The 23,231-nt window shown below is 43.8% G+C and overlaps 1 protein-coding gene across 1 annotated transcript in view; it reads left to right on the top strand.

Moving 5' to 3' along the window:
• The window catches only part of HHIPL2 (HHIP-like 2), a 26,810-nt gene extending 3,592 nt beyond the window's left edge, over positions 1-23,218 (top strand). The window contains exons 3-10 of the mRNA XM_010852932.1: positions 1,124-1,776; positions 2,893-3,036; positions 5,556-5,887; positions 7,440-7,566; positions 12,719-12,864; positions 18,910-18,991; positions 21,932-22,014; positions 22,714-23,218. Coding sequence (XP_010851234.1) covers positions 1,124-1,776; positions 2,893-3,036; positions 5,556-5,887; positions 7,440-7,566; positions 12,719-12,864; positions 18,910-18,991; positions 21,932-22,014; positions 22,714-23,129 — 1,983 coding nt within the window. The 3' untranslated portion in view covers positions 23,130-23,218. The remainder of the gene's footprint in view (positions 1-1,123; positions 1,777-2,892; positions 3,037-5,555; positions 5,888-7,439; positions 7,567-12,718; positions 12,865-18,909; positions 18,992-21,931; positions 22,015-22,713) is intronic.
• Positions 23,219-23,231: the final 13 nt, after the last annotated feature.

The following is a 23,231-nucleotide window of genomic DNA, read 5'->3' as shown; positions in this document are numbered from 1 at the left end:
GCACAGCCAAAAATTAACCAAACCAAACAAACAAAAACGGGCCTTTCTTACTTTCTTGATCGCAGTTGCCTCTGCCTTTCATTGAAGAGAAGAAATCACTACATACCTCATCTCTGGGCATGATACATTGCACGTTCATTTTGATAATTTTATTTTTAAATTATAAAATGTTTTGAATAGAACTTCCCTGGCAGTGGTTAGGACTTTGTGCTTCCACTGCAGGGGGTACAGGTTCCATCTCTGGTTGGGGAACTAGGGTCCCACACACTGCACATCTGTACAATGTGGCGAAAGAAAAAAAATTAACATACAGAAAAATTAAATAATCAACATGACAGATTCTGGTGGCTCAGATGGTAAAGAATCTGCCTGCAGTATGTGAAATGAGAGAGACCCGGGTTCGATCCCAGCATCGGGAAGATCCCCTGGAGAAGGGAATGGCAACCCACTCCAGTGTTCTTGCCTGAGAATTCCATGGACAGAGGAGCCTAGCTGGCTACAGTTCATGGGGTCACAGAGTCAGACACAACTGAGCAACTCACACAGATCCAGTACTGAGATTCAGCAAATGTAAACCTTCTGGCACACTGCTTCAGATGTGCATAAAGAAATTAAATCTTACAGCACTTATAATAAAAAAAAAAAGGGAAAGATGAGACATTTGGTACTACATCTTCTTATTTAAAAAAAATTGATCATTTACCAAAACTCTATGTGTCAAGAGCGAGGTTATAATTACAGTAAATCTGAGAGAATTTTTTTCCCCTTTCTACTTTCCAGGAGCATTAACTGGGTAGAAAATGTGGGTCCCAAAGAAGAGCTTTCTTTTCAGTAGTTGGTAATAACAGAAGCTCCAGAATCCTGGTTCTTCCCCAGGCCTGTTTTCCCTCTTTTTGCTCAAAACATAAAGTTGATTAGAACATCCACACAGGTATGACTTTAGAAAATTAAAAGAAGTATATTGCATCAAGAGGGAAATATTTCTGTAATAAAACCAAAGTGAAGTCAAGGTTTAAAAACTCTTAAAAAAAAAAAAAAAGTCAAATCCTTGAAAAGAGAAAAGTTGGTTCCAGCCCTACCACGGCCAGTCTGCCTGGGGTCTAAGGTCACTCTTCTTTTCCAGGAGTGCTCCCCTTACGCAGCCCACCTCTACGACGCTGAGAACTCACGCACGCCCCTCCGGAACCTTCCTGGCCTCTGCTCTGACTACTGTTCTGCATTCCACTCGAACTGCCACTCCGCCATCGCCCTGCTGACCAATGACCGCCGCTTCCAGGAATCCCCTGGAAAGGATGGCACACGCTTCTGCCACCTCCTCAACCTTCCCGACAAGGACTACTGCTTCCCCAACATCCTGAGGAGCGACCATCTCAACCGCAACCTGGGGACTGTGGCCGAGGACCGTCGGGGCTGCCTGCAGCTCTGCTTGGCCGAGGTGGCCAACCGGCTGAGGAACCCGGTCGCCATGGTCCACGCTGGGGACGGCACCCACCGCTTCTTCGTGGCCGAGCAGGTGGGGGTGGTGTGGGTCTATCTGCCTGATGGGAGCCGCCTGGAACAACCCTTCTTGGACCTCAAGAGCCTGGTGCTGACCACTCCCTGGATCGGGGACGAGAGAGGCTTCTTGGGGTTGGCTTTTCATCCCCGATTCCGCCGTAACCGCAAGTTCTACATTTATTATTCATGCCTGGGCAAGAAGAGGGTAGAGAAGATTCGGATTAGTGAGATGAAAGTTTCTCGGGCTGATCCCAACAAAGCCGATCCCAAATCAGAGAGGTGAGGCATATACATGAGAGTCTGCAACTGTGTGCTGTGTTCCAAAATATTGCCAGTTGGTCCTCTGAGATGAAATAGAGGAACTTTCCTGGGTTTAGATCTACTAGCTTAAAATGGGGAGAAGGCAATGCCTGGAAAATCCCATGGACGGAGCCTGGGGGGCCGCAGTCCATGGGGTCGCTAAGAGTCGGACATGACTGAGTGACTTCACTTTCACTTTTCACTTTCTTGCATGGGAGAAGAAAATGGCAACCCACTCCAGTGTTGCCTGGAGAATCCCAAGGATGGGGGAGCCTGGTGGGTTGCCATCTATGGGGTCGCACAGAGTTGGACACGACTGAAGCGACTTAGCAGCAGCAGCTGCAGCAGCTTATAATGAGGACAAAAGTCATTGCTGATTAGTTGGTTAACCCAAGTTAGAATCTTCAGTGGATGGTCTTCATGACTATAACCACCCATCTTTACAGTTACCTAGAACCATGCTTGCTTGATTTTATAGAGGATAAGCAAAGGCCAGAGGCGATAAGGGTTTGAGAAATGATTTTAGATAATATCCACATTAAAAATAACAGTAGCCTCTGATTATTGTGTGACCATTAGGTCTCAGGCCTTTTATCTTGAACATGGGAATTCCCATCCTCTCCGGAAAGCTTGACACAAGGTAATTAAGCCTGGTCAGATGAAGGGCCCAGCTCCAACTAACCCCAAGCTCATGCTCTTTTGCTCCACCATTCCACCCTTTTTTCCTACTCCATTCTGCCTTATCTCGCTTTTCCCATACAGACAGGTTTAGAGATTGAAAACAGCATAAAGAAGTGATAGACTAACCCCTGCTAGATTGTCCAAAGGATGGGACTGGTGGTTCTTGTAGAGAAGAGAGTAAGGCTGAGCACCAGAAAAGGGTGATGGTTACCCCGCTGTGTCTACAGCACATGAAGTCAGGATATGAAAAAAAAAAAGATCCATGACGGAGTCATACTAGGAAGTGAGGGGTGTCCCAGAGCTGCCGAGCTACCTGTTTTGTGGTCCTTGGCTGGCTTGGGCCAGTCATTTCTGGATGTCTCAAGAGGATGCTGTATCAGCTTTCATCAAAGTGTGGTTTCTTTTTCCTTCCAGGGTCATTTTGGAGATAGAAGAACCAGCCTCAAATCATAATGGTGGACAACTTCTTTTTGGCCTAGATGGCTATATGTACATATTCACTGGGGATGGAGGACAGGCTGGGGATCCCTTCGGCAAATTTGGAAATGCTCAGAACAAGTAAGCTGGATGCAGGCTTGCCCTGGTGTAATGTTTTTGCTGAGATGGAATCTGCAGAGGGTCAAACCCAACTCATTTACTGCAAGGTGTAGTCTCCTCTGTTGACACAATGGGAAGAACATTTGGTTTTCTTATTTTTTTTCCTTAATATTTACTTGGAATATTTATTTATTTGGCAACCTCGGGCCTTATGTGGGATTGTTCACTGCAACTCTCAGTCTCTCTAGTTGTGGCCTGTGCTCTTAGTTGCCTTGTGAAATGTGGGATCTTAGTTCCCTGATCAGGGATCAAACCTATGCCCCCTGCATTGGAAGGTGGATTCTTAACCATTGGACCAGCAGAGAAATTCTGTCCTATACTTTTCAGGCATAATGTATTTTTATAATTAATATTATGGATGTTCAACATGACTCTCAGAGGGCCATATAAAGATGAATTCAAGATTTTTAATATATATGAGCAGGACATTATTTACTATGCCATGATCTGACCATCTAGTTCAATTCAGCTCAACAATATTATTGACTACTGTGTTCCAGGCACTGTGTCTCACGTGAAGATACATGAGTAGTTAGTTAATGAGGCTAACAGAAGCAACAGCAATGTATATTTGTTGCTTACTGTGTGTCCAATGCTATTCTAAATACCTTATGTTTATTTGAGCACATAATTCTGACAGCCACAAGGGCAAAAATTTTAATCTCTTTTCTTGGTTCAAGTATTCCCAGCCCTAGAATAGTGCCTAGCAATGGTGTCATGCCATAAATACATTTGGAATGAATGGATCCTATGAAGTATAGGTGTTATGATAGCCATTTTACAGACAAGATAATAAAGGCAGAGAGGAGTGAAGTAGTCTATCCAAGGTCATAGAGAGTATAGGGCAGAACCAGAATTCAAACTCAGACAATCCAGTGAGGCTGTGCCATCTAGAGGAAGGTCATGTGATCCTTCTGCCCTTTGTACCCAGCAAGCCTGTGGCTCTCGTTATCCCTAGTAATAAAAATATCAGGGTTGGTAATAATAAAGAGTTTGCATTTGTTGAATGCTGACTGTATGTCAGAAACTGCATGGCATGCTATATGCACACTAACTCATTTAACCCTTACATCACAGCCACACTGCAAAGTGGTGTTACTCTCCCCTGCTTTCAGTTCAGTTCAGTCGCTCAGTCGTGTCTGACTCTTTGTGACCCCATGAATCACAGTATGCCAGGCCTCCCTGTCCATCACCAACTCCCAGAGTTCACTCAGACTCATGTCCATCGAGTCAGTGATGCCATCCAGCCATCTCATCCTCTGTCGTCCCCTTCTTCTCCTGCCCCCAATCCCTCCCAGCATCAGAGTCTTTTCCAATGAGTCAACTCTTTGCATGAGGTGGCCAAAGTACTGGAGTTTCAGCTTTAGCATCATTCTTTCCAAAGAAATCTCAGGGATGATCTCCTTCAGAATGGACTGGTTGGATCTCCTTGCAGTCCAAGGGACTCTCAAGAGTCTTCTCCAACACCACAGTTCAAAAGCATCAATTCTTCGGCGCTCAGCCTTCTTCACAGTCCAACTCTCACATCCATACATGACCACTGGAAAGACCATAGCCTTGACTAAATGGACCTTTGTTGGCAAAGTAATGTCTCTGCTTTTGAATATGCTATCTAGGTTGGTCATAACTTTCCTTAGGCTCAGAGACCACAGTCATCAAAAGCCTCTGTTTTTTCTACTGCCCACATTGTTACATGAAGAAGAATAGAACCAGTTCCTTTAAAGAATTCAAAGTATTAAACCAAACCTGAGAGAAACCACCCCATTATAAAAATAGAAAAATTGAAGCTGCAACTTGCTCAGTGTCACAGGGACCGGGGCTGCATCAAACTTTTGCCTAATAGTTCTCTTTGAGTCAAAAATTGGAAAGTCTTAACTATATATATACACACACATATATTTATGTGTGTGTGTATGTGTGTGTGTATTATCTCCCCATGTGATTCTTGGTTGTCAGTTGAGATCCACTCTCAGTAGACTATCTCGGGCCATCTCCTCCAGTTCTGAGATGTTTTATTTTATTTAGAATACGTAACCTGAGATCCACTCTCTTAAAAAGTTTAAGTGTGCAGTACAGTATAGTACAGTATTGTTAATTGTGGAGAAAATATAGAGTGGGTCTGTGGTACTTACTGGAGAAGGCAATGGCACCCCACTCCAGTACTCTTGCCTGGAAAATCCCATGGGCAGAGGAGCCTGGTGGGCTGCAGTCCGTGGGGTCACTGGGAGTCGGACACGACTGAGCAACTTCACTTTCACTTTTCACTTTCATGCACTGGAGAAGGAAATGGCAACCCACTCCAGTGTTCTTGCCTGGAGAATCCCAGGGACGGGAGAGCCTGGTGGACTGCTGTCTCTGGGGTCACACAGAGTCGGACACGACTGAAGCGACTTAGCAGCAGCAGCAGCAGCAGCATGTGACCTAGCAATCTCACATCTTCATATTTCTCCTGTTCCTGTTTCTGGCCTTCTTCCTTTCAGAAGTTCCCTGCTGGGGAAAGTGTTAAGGATCGATGTGAATGGGGCCGGCTCAGGTGGCAAGCGGTACCGAGTGCCCATGGACAATCCGTTTGTTTCTGAGCCGGGGGCCCATCCCGCCATCTACGCCTACGGGATCAGAAACATGTGGCGCTGTGCCGTGGACCGAGGGGACCCTATCACGCATCAGGGCCGAGGTCGGATGTTCTGTGGGGACGTGGGAGAGAACCGGTTTGAAGAAGTTGACATCATTGTTAAAGGTGGAAACTATGGCTGGGGGGCAAAGGAGGGGGTTGAATGTTACGACAAAAAGCTCTGTCAAAATGCCTCTTTGGGTAAGTGAGAAGCCCTCTTATTTCTTGAGTGAGTGGAATGAATTGCGGGTGGAGGTGGGAGAATAAAACCTGGAGTGTCTTGTCTGCAGGTCCTTACAGTGCCCTTGTTTGTGTCCTGTGGAATCGTGCTTCTCAGTGGTTCTCTAGCCACTGGCACCTGAAAGTCGGGGCATTTCTCGCCAACTAATGAACTGAATCCTGGGTGGATTGGGGGCGTGGTGGGATTGACCTAGGAATCTATATTCCAAATAAGTTACTCACATGATTTTCAGGCATACAATTTTGAACCATCCTCAAAGGAAAATAAGTGGCTATATGTTTTTATTTATTTGGAACTGCCACTGAAATGATATCCCGTATACAGTCCCTAAACATCAGTCATCAAGGTGTGCTTTAGAAACTCCATCTGGCTTAAAATTCTAATTTTTCTGACTTTATCACCATTGCTTGGTCTTTTCGTCCTTCTGTTGCTGAACTCAGGTTCGGTTGCTTGTTACTTAGGAATCCAATACTGAGAGACAAGTGTTGAGTGCAAGGAAAGATAGCTTTACTGAGGAAGCTGGCAATCCTGGGGAGAAGGTGGACTAGTGTCCCAAAGAACCAATTTCCCCTTGCTAATCAGGGAAAGAATTTTAAATGGGAGTTTCAGGGGCATATAGGTGGAGGGAGAGAGCTACGTAGGACAGGACAGCCATCTCTGACACTTTTCTTGAAATTGGTCATGCAGGGTGGTCTGATCAGAGTTATCTTGATTGTTTTCAGTATAGTTAATCTTTAGTTCCAGGGCTGCTTTGTTTCCATTTCCTTGAGGCCAGTTCTTGGAACTGTGGGAGATGGAGCAGTTAATGTTATGGCTACAGTCTGGCCATCATGTAGTTAACTTCTTCCATCTGGTGGGAGTTTCATTATAATACTGAAAGGATTATATGCTCAAAGGATATGGCTCAGTATATATCTATAGACTTTGAGGAGGAACTAAAGGTCTTTGATTTAGTTTAATGACTAAATTACTATTATTTTGTTCTGTTTGACTATTTTCCTTGCTTCTGTATTTTTTCATTCCTCTGATTAAATTTATTCTTTGGCTAAATTTCCTTGCTTCTGTATTTTTTCATTCCTCTGATTAAATTTATTCTTTGACCAAAGTTTTTCTATAGACAAGAGGCAGGTGGAGGACAGGGGATGGTCTGTCCTGAGAAGGTCTCAAAGCAGTCATCCTGTCCTTACAATATTCCAAATCCTAAACCTTAGTATCTGCCATATTGACCTGGGGGAAAAATTTAAGGGTGTTGATTTCCAGGTCACTGCCCCACAGATGAGGGAACTTAAGGCTTCCTCTATGCTTTCTGAGGCCAATCAAATGGGAAGCTCACGAATATCACGGCTGGTCTGTTGAGAAGATAAACATGATTTACTTGGCTTTCTGTCCTCCCAAAGACCAAGAGATGAAACATTCTCCACTCAGTAAGGCAATTGGTTTTAAAAACTGCCTTCTTCCTCCTTGAAGCTCCCAGGTTTAGCTATGACACTCTTTTTCCTTGTTCCTGGACAGACGATATTCTGCCGATCTATGCTTATGGCCATGCAGTGGGCAAGTCAGTCACTGGAGGCTACGTCTACCGTGGATGTGAATCCCCAAATCTCAATGGTCTCTACATCTTTGGGGACTTCATGAGTGGGTAAGGAAGGATTGATGTCCCCTCTCTCTTTTTCAGCATTTTAATTGGAGTATAAATTGCATATCACAAAATTCAATGTCTTAACAGTGTGGCTGTATAGTTTTAAAAGTGTATACAGTTGTATTAAGACTAATCGTATCAAGATGAAGAACATTTCTATCGCTGTAGAAGGTTCCTTCTTGCCTATTACCTGTCAGTACACCATCCCTTTCTCCCCACCGCCCCCACATTAGCCAGAGATAACCACTCTCATCATAGATGCTTTTTTCACTGCATAATGTCTGTGAAATTTGTCAGTACTTTTGCATGTATCAGGAGTTTGTCTCTTCTATTGCTTTGTAATATTCAATTGCATGAATATGCCAGAGTTTATTCATTTATTTTCCTGTTGATGGATGTTTTGGCTGTCCCCACTTTGGGGGGATTGTGAATAAAACTGCTGCAAAGCTTTGTAGTTTTCAGTGTAAAAGGTCTTGGACATCTAAGTATTTCGTAGTGTTTGATGCTATGTTGAATGTTGCTATATATGTGTATATATATATATATATATAACAAATATATATTCAGCATATATATAACATATATATTAATTCATAACATGTAACTAATTTCTTATTAGTTCTAGTGACTTTTTTGTTTATTCTATTGGATTTTCTATGTAGAAGATAATTTCACTATGAATATGGATACCTTTATTTTTTTTCCTGAATTGGAAGCCTTTTATTATTCTTTTATTGATTTGTTGCTTCATTTTAACCTTTAGTACAATGTTGGATAGAAGTGGGGGAAAGCATTCGATTTTTTACCAATAACACTGATGCTGTCAGCTGGGGCTGTGTATGCCCTTTATCAGGTTGGGGACATTTCCTTCAATTCCTAGTCTGCTGAGAGTTTGTATTAGGTACGATGTTGCATTTTGTCATATGTATCTTCACATCTAGTGAGAAAATCATGAGGCTTCTTCATTTTTAGTTTGTTAATATGGAGAATTGCACTGATGGATATATATTTTTTTTAATCACTGAAGCAATCTTGCATTCCTGGGATAAAAATATCACTTGATCATGTTGTATTTGATTAATATATTGTTTTTGTTTTAATATATTGTTGAATGCAACTTGCTAATGTGTTTGGAATGTTTGTATCTGTGTTCATGAAGAAACAAATGAGCTATAGTTTTCCTTTCTTATAATACCTTTGTCAAATTTTGGCCTCAGGTTAACGTGAGCTTTATAAAATGAGTTAAAGTGTATTTCCTTTTCTTTAATTATCTGGACTAATTTGTGTAAAATGTGTTTCTTCCTTCCAAGTGAAGCCATCTAGATCTGATGTTTAATGGTAGATGACCATTTTAATGGTAGTTGGGCCCTATTCTTTGATCCATTCTGGCAATCTCTGTCTTTTAATTGGTACATTTAGACCATTGACATTCAAAGATATTATTGCTATGGTTGAAATGATATCTACCATACTCACTACTCCTCTATTTTTTGATATTGTTTTTTGTTCCTGTTTTTTCTTCTACTCTTTTTCTGCCTTTTGCAGATTCAATTGAATATTTTATTTGATTCCATTTTCTCTCCTTTGTTAGCATATTGATCATACTACTTTTTGAAATCTTGTTTAAGGAGTTGCTTAGAGTTTGCCATATACATTTACAACTAAGCTAAGTTCACTTTCAAACAACATTACAAAACTTCCTGGGTAGTCTGTGTTTTACAATTAAAAAATAATCTACTTCTTCCCTTTTGTCCCTAATTGTTATCATTCATTTCACTTATATGTAAGCATATATAATAATTATAACAGTGATATATAATAATTATTAACATTTTATAATTTAATAATACTATTATTTTACTGTATACATAAGCATACATAATTAAATACATTGTTGCTGTTGTATATTGTTGTAATTGTTGTTAGTATATTGAACTAACTTCTATCTGTTAGACCAGTGAAGAATAAAAAAAAAGTTTTGATTTTTACCTTCACCTATTCCTTCTTTGGAGAAGGAAATGGCAACCCACTCCAGTGTTCTTGCCTGGAGAATCCCAGGGACGGGGGAGCCTGGTGGGCTGCCGTCTATGCGGTCGCAAAGAGTCCGACACGACTGACTGACTTAGCAGCATTCCTTCTTTGATACTCTTCCTTTCTTTATATAGATTTGAGTTTCTGACTGATATTATTTTTCTTCTCTCAAAAGAACTTCATTTAACATTTCTTGCAAGGTAGATGCACTGGTAACAAATTCCCTCAATTTTTGTTTGTCTGAGAAAGTCTTTATTTGTCCTTCATTTCTGAAATATAATTTCACCAGGTACAGGTTGGTGACTTTTTTCTCTAAACACTTTAAATATTTCACTCTGCATTCTTCTTGCTTGTATGGTTTCTGAAGAGAAGTTTGATGTAACTTTTATCTTTGTTCCTCTATACTGAAAGTGCCACCCCTCCATTCCCAGCTTCTTTTCAGATTTTCTTTTTCTTCATGCCTGATTTTCCATAGTTTGAGTAAGATCTGCCTATAAGTAATTTTTAAAGAATTTATCCTGCTTTGTATTCCCTGAGCTTCCCAGATTTGTGGTTTAATATCTAACAGTAATTCTGGGAAATTCTGAATAATTATTGTTTCCAATATTTCTTCTGCTCTTCTCTCTGTTTCTTTTCCTTTTGATATTCCTGTTATGCTTATGTTACAACTTTATGTTGTAAAAGAAAAGTTGTTTCACTTTTCTTGGATATTTTGTTCTTTTTTTTTTGGTCAGTCTTTTTTCTCTTTGCTTTCCAGTTTGGAGGTTTCTATTGAGATACTCTCAAACTCAGATTCTTTCTTCAGCTGTGTCCAGTCTACTAATAAGCCTGTCAAAGTGTTTTTTATTTAAATTATGATGTTTTTGATCACTAGCATTTCTTTTTGATTCTTCCTTAGAGTTTCTTTATCTCTGCTTACATTGTTCTTGCATGCTGTCTGCTATCCTTAGAGCCCTTAGCGTATGAATCATAGTTGTTTTAAATTCTGAATCTAATAATTCCATTATCCCATGCCACATCCAAATCTGATTGTGAGGTTTGTTCTGTCTCTTCAAACTACCTTTTTTTGCCTTGTAATTTTTTTCCTGATTGCTAGGTATGATGCACTGGGTAAAAGAAACTGCTATAAATTGGTCTTTAGCAAAGTGGTGGTGATGTGTGGGGGAGAGGAAGTGTTCTAGTCTTATGATTAGGTCTGAGTTTTTTAGTGAGCCTGTGCCTCTGGACTGGAGAAGGCAATGGCAACCCACTCCAGTACTCTTGCCTGGAAAATCCCATGGATGGAGGAGCCTGATAGGCTGCAGTCCATGGGGTCACTAGGAGTCAGACACGACTAAGCGACTTCACTTTCACTTTTCACTTTCATGCATTGGAGAAGGAAATGGCAACCCACTCCAGTGTTCTTGCCTGGAGAATCCCAGGGACGGGGGAGCCTGGTGGACTGCCGTCTCTGGGGTCGCACAGAGTTGGACACGACTGAAGCGACTTAGCAGCAGTAGCAGCAGCAGCAGCAGCCTCTGGACTGTGAACTTCATCAGTGTTTCTCAGTAGCCCTCCTGCCTCCATACACATTTAGGTGGGACAGGACAGCTAGAGTTGGCTAGAGTTAGGTACCCTCTTACCCTAGGTCTATGAGGTTCTGATAAAATCCTGGCAGGTTAGTCTCTGGTTAGTTTCTCCTGAGGACAGACATTTGTTAAGAGAAACAGAAAGCACTGGTGTATTTCAAAATGATTTCTTTCCCCCTTCTCCTGCTGGAAGCACAAGCAGATTTTTCCTGATATTTATTTTGGGAAACTGGTCAAGCTCCTGGAGATAAAACTCACAAAAGTGTAGGGACCCTGGATGGCTGGGCACCCCTGTCTAACTCACGTTTTGTCCATATGGAACTTCTAGCAATTTGTCAATTACATGTTAGGTTTTCCAACCCCAGAACTGATACCTGTGAAGGTTTGTGCTTCTGATTTTCTGTAAGTTGTGATTCTCTGTATCTGCCTGCTTATCTCTCTAATTTTGGGGGCAATGGTTTTCCCAGTGACCTCGCTTCTCTTATGAATCTAAGAAGTTGTTGATTTTTCAGTCTTTTGCTTATTATAGGATGGTTTGCCGACTTCCAAACTTGTTACATGCTGGACTGGAAACCAGAAGTCCTCTGAAGTGTTCCTTGTGGAGACTTTTAAATACAAATTCAGTTTCTTTAATAGATACAGGCTTGTTGGTTAGATGCTAAGTTGTGTCTAACTCTTTCTAACTAATGAAGTGTAGCCTGCCAGGCTCCTCTGTCTATGGGATTTCCCAGGCAAGGATATTGCAGTGGGTTGCCATTTCCATCTCTAGACACAGGCTACTCAGCTTATTTCTTTCTGAGTGAGTCTTTGTAGTCTGCTGTCAAGGAATTTGTCAGATCTTTGGGATTTAATTGTTCTTTATGTTTTCCCCATAACCTCTACCCACCATTTCACCCCCACACATAACAGATATGCAGTGATTTTTAATTGAATTCTATGCACTAGAATTACTGTGGGTTGAGCATCTCTGTTTCTATGAAACTTTTCAGCTGATACCCCTGGTTACCCAATTTTCTCTCCCTTTTCTTCTAAAAAACCTTCTTTTAGTTCAGATAGATGGACAGTGGAATACGAAGTAACAACTGCTACTCTACAAATATAATAATAATAATAGCTACTTGTTTTGAGTCCTTACTATATGCTAAGCACATTGGTAATATATGAATATTTACATATGTTATCTTATTTAACCTTAACAATTCTTGCCTATGGTAAATTCTCTTACTATCCACCATTTTATAGATGAGAAAACTGAGGCTTAGAGATGATGAGCAACTATCCAGCTAATAAAAATTAGTCTTTTGTGGTGGTGCAAGCTTCACAGGACACCAAACTCCTCTTATAATAGCAAGTGAGCGTCCCCATCCAGGGCAAGATGGTGTCAGAAATATCTCTGAAGCAGCTTTTTTGATTCCTAAGGGCGGTTAGTTACTGACCTCCTATGGGAGACTCAGTCCTAGTATTCCAGGATTCCCAGATACTAGGAGGAAAAAAAATATCCTGCCGGGTAGAGATATGGATTCCTAAAATATAAGGTTTTGCTTTTCATCTAGTCGACTTATGGCTTTGCAGGAAGATAGAAAAACCAAGAAATGGAAGAAACAGGACATTTGCCTGGGCAGCACTGAGTCCTGTGCCTTCCCAGGGCTGATCAGCACACACAGCAAGTTTATCATCTCCTTTGGTGAAGATGAAGCAGGTAACAAATGTTAACAGTTTATTGATTTCTGGTTACTGGATCTTAGATAATCACAGGCATTGTGAACTGAACATTTATGTTGTTGTGTGGTTGCTAAGTCATGTTCAACTGTTCTGCAACCCCAGGGACTGTAGCTCACCAGTCTCCTCTGTCCATGAGATCTCCCAGGCAAGAATACAAGAGTGGGTCACCATTTCCTTCTCCAGGGGATCTTCCTGACCCAGAGGTCAAACTTGCGTCTCCTCCTTGGCAGGTGGATTCTTTACCACTGAGCCACCTGGGAAGCCCCAAACATTTATATAATAATTATCATTGCTGTTGTTATTATTACTCTTATTATTTAAATAGAAACTACCACTTCTTCTATTTTCACTATCGCCCACCTTTTATAATGAACTGGATACTGTTCTAGGCACTTCACATTTTAAAATCTTATTTAGTAATCACGACACCCCCATGATGTAATTATTTTGCTTATTTCACCAATGAGGGAAACAGACTGACTATGCCAACTTATCCCTTCTTGGTTGGCTGTACAGCTCACTGTGAAGGTAGACCAAGGTCTGCACTGTAGTCTGTTCAGTCCTTTGACTGTGAAGGACTGTTCTAATCTGTGATTATACAAATGTAGACAGAGCCAGCAGTGGGTATTTATCCTGCTGCTGTTGCCTGGGAGAAAGTACCTCTGATGATCAGCCACTAGCTGGGCTGGGCTCTTCCTCATCCTGCCCAGAGTTTGTTAGGAAACTTCTGTGAATGAACAAGGGAGAATTTCTTTCTTGAGAGATCTGGGAAAAGGGTAGACAGCTAGGTAGGAGGCTACACACTAGAGCCATTAGGCATATGTTAAGGGCATCAGCAGAGCAAGGCATTTGTGCATGTATGAGAGAGAGCGGTGAAGGGAAAGAGGGATTTAGCTTTAATAAATATCCACTCTGTGTTGACCTATATGGGTGGGATGGTGGGGGTGGGAGAAAGATTCAAAAGGGCAGGGATATATATATAAGTATACATATATACTTATAGCTGATTCACAGCTTCCCTGGTGGCTCAGACATTAAAGAATCTACCTGCAATGTGGGAGATTCGAGTTCGATTCCTGGATCGAGAAGCTCTCCTGGAGAAGGAAATGGCAACGTACTCTTGCCTGGAGAATTCCATGGACAGAGGAGCCTGGTGGGCTACAGTCCATGGGGTTGCAAACAGTCAGACATGACTAGGCGACCAACACTTTCACTTTCATAGCTGATTCACATTGCTGTACAGCAGAAGCTAACACAACATTGTAAAGCAATTATATTTCCATTTTGAAAAATATACAATAAAATGGATAACCAACAAGGACCTACTGTTTAGCACAGGGAACCCTGCTCAGTGTGGCAGCCTGGATGGGAGGGAGCTTAGGGGAGAATACATGCATATATATGCATGGCTGAGTCCCTTGCTGTTCACTTAAAACTGTCAATACTATTAATTGGCTCAACATCAATATAAAATAAAAAGTTAAAAACAAAACAAAAGGAAACAAAAAATCCCCATACAAAACAAACAACGAGAAAACAAATATCCTCAAATTGTTAACTCAGAAAATGAAGTTTTAATTTAAGCTTTATATAAGTTATGTGTCATTTTGAAAGTTAAAGGTTTATTTTGTTTACATAAGTGGTGACAAGGCCTGTGATCCTTCCGGTATTTGGCATTGCATCTAGCCATGCTCTGAGGCACGGAAGAGAACACAGTGATCTCTTAGGGGTCTCTTCCAGACACAGGACTCTCTACTCCTATGGCTTGCTGCTAAGTCGCCTCAGTTATGTCCGACTCTGTGTGACCCCATAGACAGCAGCCCACGAGGCTCCCCCATCCCTGGGATTCTCCAGGCAAGAACAGTGGAGTGGGTTGCCATTTCCTTCTCCAATGCATGAAAGTGAAAAGTGAAAGTGAAGTCGCTCAGTCATGTCCGACTCTTAGGGACCCCATGGACTGCAGCCAACCAGGCTCCTCCATCCATGGGATTTTCCAGGCGAGAGTACTGGAGTGGGATGCCATTGCCTTCTCCACAGGACTCTCTACAAGTGCTAACCAGAGCCTTGATGGTTTCTTCAGTGTTTGGTTTCTTTCCACTCTGACCCAAGGGTGGCTGTACAAAAGCTTCACTTAAGTGGGACATAAAGAAAGCCAGTCAGCAGCTGCACCCTTCCTCTCAGCTAGCTTATGTTTTTTTATTATTATTATTAATTAAAAAAATGTATTTTTGTCCATGCCATATGGCATATGGGATATTAGTTCTCTGGCCAGGGATCAAACCTGCACCTCCTGCATTGGAAGTGAGGAGTCTTAACCACTGGACTGCCAGGGAAGTCCTCAAATAGCTGGTGAGTAGATAGTTTGAGATAAATATTTTATAGAAGCAGATGATATTTTGGAAAATTTAAGCATTCTTAATAGAGAAAAGTCTTTGTGAGTTCCAAATTGGAAATCCAAACATACGAAAAAGGGGAGAAACCACAGGCTCATGTTTAGTGGAAAGTGGATGATGTAAATGAATGTCAGCCATAGGCCATGTCAGCGGTGGGGCCTCTCCCCTGCTGGTGCCCCAAGGAGGCTGGAGCCCTCACAGCCTGGAGACCCCTGGAGGCAGCCTTCCCGGGGTCCCTGGGCTGCCATGTTCTGTGGCTTGTTCCTTTTCAGGAGGCCACAGAAAAGCCAGGTTTTGGTGGCTTGGTTTGTTTAGCCCGTAGACTTGTTGCAGGAGAAAACAAGGCAGTTTTTGAACACCACTCAGTACATCTGGCAAACAAAAGTGTCCTTGGCTGAATTTGATGGAGTGGACTTGCCAAGGTGTTTCCAAGCCAGACTTTGCCCAAAGGGCAGCCCTAAAACCAGGGTGGCTGTTCCCAAGGCAAGTTATTTCCTTCAGAGTTGCGTGCTTTTATGATTTTGCGCAGTGATTCAGATTTTCTGCGTGTGTCAGAGTCTTTCCCATTACTGACATATTTAGAACCGAGTGTGATAAGCCCCGTTTTAGTTGCACCAGAGCTCTGCCCTCACTGTTGCTACAGTTATTTCCTGACTCTTCCAGCCGACAGCTGGCACAAATAAACGAGTGAGTAGATGGAGTAAATGGTGGGCGTGGGGCTGTATGGCTGAGTTCTGATGGGTTGGGTTTCTGAATGTCAGTCACGGAAGCACATTCCCAAGAGGGCTGGCTGAGCTCATAATGATTGCAGTAAATTCATATTGCAAATGTTTTGCTTTATATAGCCTGTTACAGTTTTTTGGTGTGTTGTTCTTACCCTAAAATATAGTTCTAAAGGGGCTTCCCAGGTGGCTCAGTGGTAAAGAATCAGCCTGGCAATGCAGAAAACATGGGTTCAATTCCTGGGTGGGAAAGATCCCCCTTGGAGGAGGAAATGGCAACTCATTCCACTATTCTTGCTTGGAAAATCCCACAGATGGAGGAGCCTGGCAGACTACAGTTCATGGGGTCACAGAAGAGTCAGACATGACTTAACGACTAAACAACAACAATGCTTTAAAAATGCCAGTTAGACCCTATAGATGAAATTCACATCTAGCATTGTCTTCTAAAAATACAATGGGAAGTCTATGGCATGTTTAGAATATATAATTTACAAAAACTGTGGTCATGTGTAGGAATATGCAGTAACACAGGGTTTCCAATTCTTTTAGACCAGAAATTGCATGGTTTGGAGGAACCTGTGCCCAAGGGTGACCTGTGTACATGTTGGTAGACAACTCATTTATCTCATGTCAGCATCACCTCGGATGAGGTGATGGTTTCTAATCAGAGGGGCCAACTGCCTCTAGGGAAAGGTTTGTCCTAACTCCTCAGACCTCCACCCCCCACCACCCCTTACAAGGGGAAGATTATAGGGTCAGTCCACAAAACCAGTCTATTAGGCAGCTGTTACATTGTGTGCAGGGCTCTGTAAAGAACATTAGCCTCACACTTGGCCTCAAACAAATATTAGTCACTGTTCACCACAAATTCAAGGAAGAAGATTGTTTAAATAGCGCAGAGCCGTTTAAAGCTCTAGGCTTTTCCAGTTTGTACCTTGGTAAGATGTTTCCTTCCGTAAATCCAGGGGGCTTGCATGAAGCACACAATAGCAAGAGTATTAAATCCACGGTGGTAGGACAGAGATTGTGCCAAGCTCAAAAAGCTATCCCAGTGAACAGAGACATAAGGAAGTAAGAGGAACTGCCGATGATTGAACACTTTCTCACTCAATGTCTAATAATCAGGGGAGGTTTTCTTATCTCTCTTTTACAAATGAATAAATAACACGAGGGTTACCCAGGTGGAGAAGTTGCCCAGGACAATACAGATGGTAACGAGTGTTATCAGAATTCAGACTCAGATTTATCTAGCTGAAGTTGGGCTCATCAACTCTTCACTGTCTCTCATAAGAAACTGTGGTAAGAGGTGGAATGAGGTACCTACTATGAGAAGGGAATGGTGTTTTTTGGAGTTCAAACAGGAGAAAATGGGAAAAAACAGGCGGCCTTGTGAAAGAGATGAAGGGAACAGTGGGTGGAGGTGATTTCTTCGGGGTGTGGTAAGACCAAGTTGAGGGACTGAGGAGTGAGGGGAAGATCATGGGAAACAAGGAATCCAGGACTGAAGAAGGTAGAGCTGGAGGACAGAGTGAAGTGAGGGGCAGGGAGCGGGGACCAATGCACTAAAGAAGGGGTGAGTGAAAGTCGCTCAGTTGTGTCCGACTCTTTGCAACCTCGTGGACTATACGGTCCATGGAATTCTGCAGGCCAGAATGCTGAAGTGGGTAGCCTTTCCCTTCTCCAGGGGATCTTCACAACCCAGGGATCGAACCCAGCCTTCCTGCATCGTGGGAGCTGAGCCACAAGGGAAGTCCAAGAATACTTGAGTGGGTAGCTATCCCTTCTCCAGTGGATCTTCCTGACCCAGGAATCAAACCAGGGTCTGCTGCATTGCAGACAGATTCTTTACCAACTGAGTTATCAGGGAAGCCCTAAAGAAGGGGCAACAAATAGTCCGTTGGACTGCAAGGAGATGAAACCAATCAATCCTAAAGGAAATCAACCGTGAATATTCACCGGAAGGACTGATGCTGAAGCTCCAATACTTTGGCCAAGTGATGCAAAGAGCTGACTCATTGGAAAAGACCCTGATGCTGGGAAAGATTGAAGGCAAAAGAAGACAGGGACAGCAGAGGATGAGATGGTTGGATAGCATCATCGACTCAATGGACACAAGTTTGAGCAAACGCTGGGAGATGGTGAAGGACAGGGAGGCCTGCCATGCTGCAGTCTATGGAGTTGCAGAGTCTGACACGACTTAGTGATTGAACAATGCTGGCCAAAATGATTGTTTGGATTTTTCTGTAAGATGTTATGGAAAGCCTGAATGAACTTTGACCAACTCAATAATAAGTGGTCTTCAGCCTGTAGCTCGCCTGTCTCTGGGTTTCACAGAGAATCCTTATCAGTACTGAAGAGCTGGGGAGGGAGATGGAGACTCACTGGGGTGAAGTTTCTGAAAGCAAAGTGGTGATAAATGAGATGAGAAGCCTTTGGTTTATGGAATGTATGGGCTTCCCAGGTGGTGCTAGTAGTAAGGACTTGCCTGCCAATGCAGGAGATGTAAGAGATGCAGGTTTGATCCCTGGGTCGGGAAGATCCACTGGAGGAGGGCATGGTAACCCACTCGAGTATTCTTGCCTGGAGAATCCCATGGACAGAGGAGCCTGGTGGGCTCCAGTCCATAGGGTCACAAAGAGTTGGACATGACTGAAGCAACTTAGCACGCCCAGCAGAAACATGCCTCTACTGGGTGACACTCCAAGGTGGTCTGGGGGCTGAGATGGACTTTCTCCTTGGGGAGCTCACAGTCCTTGAGGCCTCGCCCCAGGTGGGATTCTGGGGACCCCTTCGTGGGGCTCGTGTATTTCAGGGCCACAACCCCCTGGTGATGATTTTCTGTGCGTCTGGATGTCTGGGCCCAGCCTTGTGTCCTGTCCTGATGGTCTGTTCCTGTTTTCTCAGGGGAGCTCTACTTCTTGGCCACCTCTTACCCCAGTGCCTACGCACCACACGGATCCATTTACAAATTTGTTGACCCATCAAGGTGAGATTTGGGTTCCTTTTCTTCTCAGGTGATTTGGATTAGTCCTTATCTCCATGGCAGATCAGAAAGACAGTCCTCACTCCCCAAGAATTACTATCAATAGAAGTGATCAACGAAGCAAATCTTTGCTTTAGATTCAAAGCAGATTGGACTGGTCAAAGTGTAGGACAGTTATGGAAAATTTGGGAAATGATCTCTTTGTGGTTGAAAATGAAGATCTTGAGCCTTTATAGGATGACTAGTTGTAGACCTGTGGCTCCTGTCCTGTTGTTTTTTTGGCCACACTGTGCTGCACACTGGATCTTAGTTTCCTGACCAGGGATTAAATTTGTACAGTGGAAGTGTGGAATCTTAACCACTGGATTGCCAAGGAAGTCCCTTGTTTGTTTGTTTTTTTAAAAATATGCTTCTGGAAACTTCTGTCTGGGATCATCTGACAGTGGTGTACAACTCTGACCACCTGAGTAAATATTCCTGCCCTTCCGTGGCTTGGTCTTTGGAAAATACAGTTGGCCCTCCATATCTGTGGGTCCCATGTCTGTGGATTCAACCAACTGTGGACCAAAAATATTTTGAAAACTTCTGGAAAGTTACAAAAAAGCCAAAGTTGAATTTGCCATGCCTTGGCAACAATTTCTGTAATATTTGCAATTATATTTACAACTATTTGCATAGCATTTGCATTCTTAGGTATCATGAGTAATCTGGAGATGATTTAAAGTATACAGGAGGATGTGTAGGTTCTATGCAAATACTCCATCATTTTATATAGAGGACTCGTGCATCACCAGGTTTTGGCATCTGCACAGTCTTGGACCAGTCCCAGGAGAGTCCCAGAAGCAGCTGTATCTTCAACTGTCAGGATTCTCTGTGTCTCCACCTGATTGTTTCCAGAATTCAGGGACAGCGTTTATTCACTTGGTGAACTCTATGATGTGTAACTCTGCTTCTCTGCCCACCTCTCTCAGGGACTAACCAGCCTTCAACTCATCTGGCAAAAGCCAAACTACCGCTTCCCATTTGTGAGGTTTTGGAGTATGTGTCCATATCTGTCCCTGGGAGAGTGATGCGGGGTATCCACCCTGAGAGCTCTGGGCAGTGAACTGTATTTATTATTATCTCAGGATTCTTACCCAAAGCAAGAAAGTCTCCCCACAAATCAGCCTGAAGGTAGACCTGCCAAGGAGGACTTCCCTTGAGGCTTATGTTACCATATCTGGGGTAGTTCAGAGGACATTTGGCAGCTCAGTCCAGCCACTGGTGAGGGCTCAGAAGCCCAGCCTAGCTCAGTTCCTCTTGGCAATAAGGCTCCCTTTAGGTGTTCTCAGAAGTTCCCGGAAGGGGCTTTGTCCTCAAGATTGTGCCTGGGGCCTCTCCTGATGGGGGAAGGGTTTCCAGGGTGAGTTAGGGACTGAGCTGTCTCCACTGCTGCGTCTCCTCCATGCAGATCTCCTGTGATCTGGGGTTGGAGCAAACCCAGGGTCTTTAAAGTGCTTCTGGTGACTGACAGAGACTGTGTGGGGAATTTTCTGCTCTATCAACCTCTTTCACACAACAGGTGTGTGAATCCCTTCTTCTTTCCTCTGAAAGTTTCCTGATTAGGTTAGGGGATAATTTAACTCACTTCTGGCAGCAAGAGAGGTCAGTCATAAGGCAACTGTGAAGGCTGTTCCACCTAGAAGACACTGACATTTATCCAGGCATTTCTGTGTCCCAGGCACCATGCTGTGCATGCAGCCTGATATTCAATGCTGACAGAACCCTAGCGAGACAGGGTGACACCCTCAATCTGCAGGTTAGAGTAACTGAGCCTTACTACCTTCAATTGCTTGCCCGAGGTAGAGCTAGTTAGAGGGGCCAGAGGATGGGAACACACCATCTTTCTGGATCAAAGTCTTTTCAGCGCCGCCCATTCAGTTCAGTTATAATGATGACTTGAATTGTTGAGACTTTAAAAAAAAAAAAAAATTCTGTAGCAGTGGATCCCGATTCTGCTCTGTTTAATTCTTTAGCCCATCTTTGCACTAAATGCACCCATCCCAGCTGGGTATGAATGCTGAATGCTGGGTATGAATCTTGGCTTTGCCACCAAGTAGCTGGAAATGTTCCTAGTCTGCAAAGCCCCTTTTATTTCAGAAGATGCACTCGGGGACAGCAGTTTAAGAATCAAAATACTAGGAGGCAGAGGGGCTGGCATTACTTAAGGGGCTGTGCAGTGAGTATCTGAAGAGATTTTCCTTAGGGAATCGCCACTGCCATCAGAGCAGAGGCAGAGCATCATTCTCTTCCTTATCACCATCACTCCCATCCTTACCCACAGAGCGTTTGTATGTGCTGACCACTGCTCCGGGTGTTTTTCAAAATCTCATTTAAAAAACAATTTAGGACTTCCCTGGTGGTCCAGTGGTTAAGACTCCGTGTTTCTACCGCAAGGGGCATGAATTCAATCCCCTGATCCCCTGATCAGCGAAGTTCCATATGCCACACAGTGTGGCCAAAAAATACCCCCAAAACCAAACCAACCTCCCGAAATAACAATAACAACAAGTTATCCATTCATCACTTCTGGTGTGCCAAGTACACAGTTCTTAGTTAATCCTCCCCATCTCCCTGTGAGGATGGTGCTATTGTTTTTTCTACGTTATAGTTGCGAAAGTTGAAACTCAGCAAGGCTTGCCCGTGGTCCCTAGGACTTGAACCCTGCTCTCTGTTGCCATGGCCCTGCCCCAACCCCCTCCGCACACTGCCCCCCAACGGCCTGCAGTGTCCCTGTGATGTCTGTGTCCTTCCTCCTCTCCACCTGAGCTCACTGAAGATTCCCTGCTTCACCTGTCCCACCCCTGTGGGGAGGGGAAGGCTGGCCTCCGTTCTTACAACTCTGTACCTATTTCCTGGTTCTGTCTTCAGTCTTGTGTCCTCACTTTTTCCATCTGTTTTCAGGAGAGCACCTCCAGGCAAATGCAGGTACAAACCAGTGCCGGTGAAAACCAGGAGTAAGCGGGTCCAGTTCAGGCCGCTCGCCAGTGAGTCCATGTTTGTCTTTAGGCTCAGGCCTTGGCATCGAGGCACTGGCCACAGTGCCCCGTGCAAACAGCTGCCATCCCGGGGTGGCAGGTCCTATTTTCTCACCTACGGCTTATCCTCTGGGTGAGGACTCGGGCCTGTGGCTCGTCTGCATGTCTTGGTTGTGCACCAGGGGGCAGCACGTGCTGCCCTTCATTCATTCATTCAGTCCATTCATTCATTCAGTCGTTCATGTATTCATTCTTTCATTTAGTACTTTACAGCAGTCCTGTGCTAATCCCGGGGGGTAGATGCACCAGTAACTTGACCTGTGGGAGTTTAGAGCCGAAGAAGAGGGGGGCAGGTAGTACAGGCAAGTGAAGAAATAAAAGAACACTAAGATTCTGGCTAGAAGGATGTCCAGGGGTCTGAGAGGGCCCCGAGAGTGAGGACCTCTTCCTTGGGGTAGGGTGGGGAGTCAGGAAAGACTTTTGGAAAAGAGGTGCTATCTTAAGGGCACTATTCTACAGGTATGCATTACTGGAGTTATCCCATTACAAAAGTCGTCTCTTTAGATCAAGGCCAGGGAATTAAACATATTAATTTCAAAAGAATTTATATTCAAGAACCCTCAAGTGGGCATAGGATTCCTGGGTGGCACTTTCCTTACAGCTGCTTTCCAGGACTAATATTTCTCCTAAATTAATGCTCATTTCCAGAGATGGTCTTGGACTTGCTAAAGGAGCAGTCTGAGAAAGCTGCTAGAAAAATGTCCAGGGCAACTTTAGCTTCCAGTCCAAACCGGGCCTCATCTCAGAAAGACTCCTTCAAGAAGCCAGCTTCTCCCACAAGCAGCCGGAAGACATCTCCAGGGCCTGGTGCAAAGAAGAGAGCCAGGGTGTGGTCCCCAGGCCCCCAGGGGAAGAGGAAAGGGATCCCCAAACGCCCCAGTGGCATAGCCAGGCAGGCCGCACAGCACAGACGAGCTGGCAGAAGTCTCCCTCCGCCTCTTCCGTCAAGGTGGCCACTCAGGGGACCAGAACCACCTCACCACGTGGAAGCTGCTGCTGCTGAACCTGACTTTAGACGTGCGGGAAGCCGGGGGTGGAGGTGGGAGCCGGCAGAGAGAGCCTGAGTTAGGGTGGCCGGGTCGTCCTCTCCCCACGTCTTGCCAGCTGAACGGATGCTGCTTGTCTGCTGCTGCTGGGAGACCAATCCCCACCTGGCCAGGGCACCT

This window comes from Bison bison, unplaced genomic scaffold, assembly GCF_000754665.1.
Source record: "Bison bison bison isolate TAMUID 2011002044 unplaced genomic scaffold, Bison_UMD1.0 scf7180017864317, whole genome shotgun sequence".
Taxonomy (NCBI): Eukaryota; Metazoa; Chordata; class Mammalia; order Artiodactyla; family Bovidae; genus Bison; species Bison bison.
Note: the sequence above shows the minus strand (reverse complement) of the source record. Positions and strands in the feature narration are given on the sequence as shown.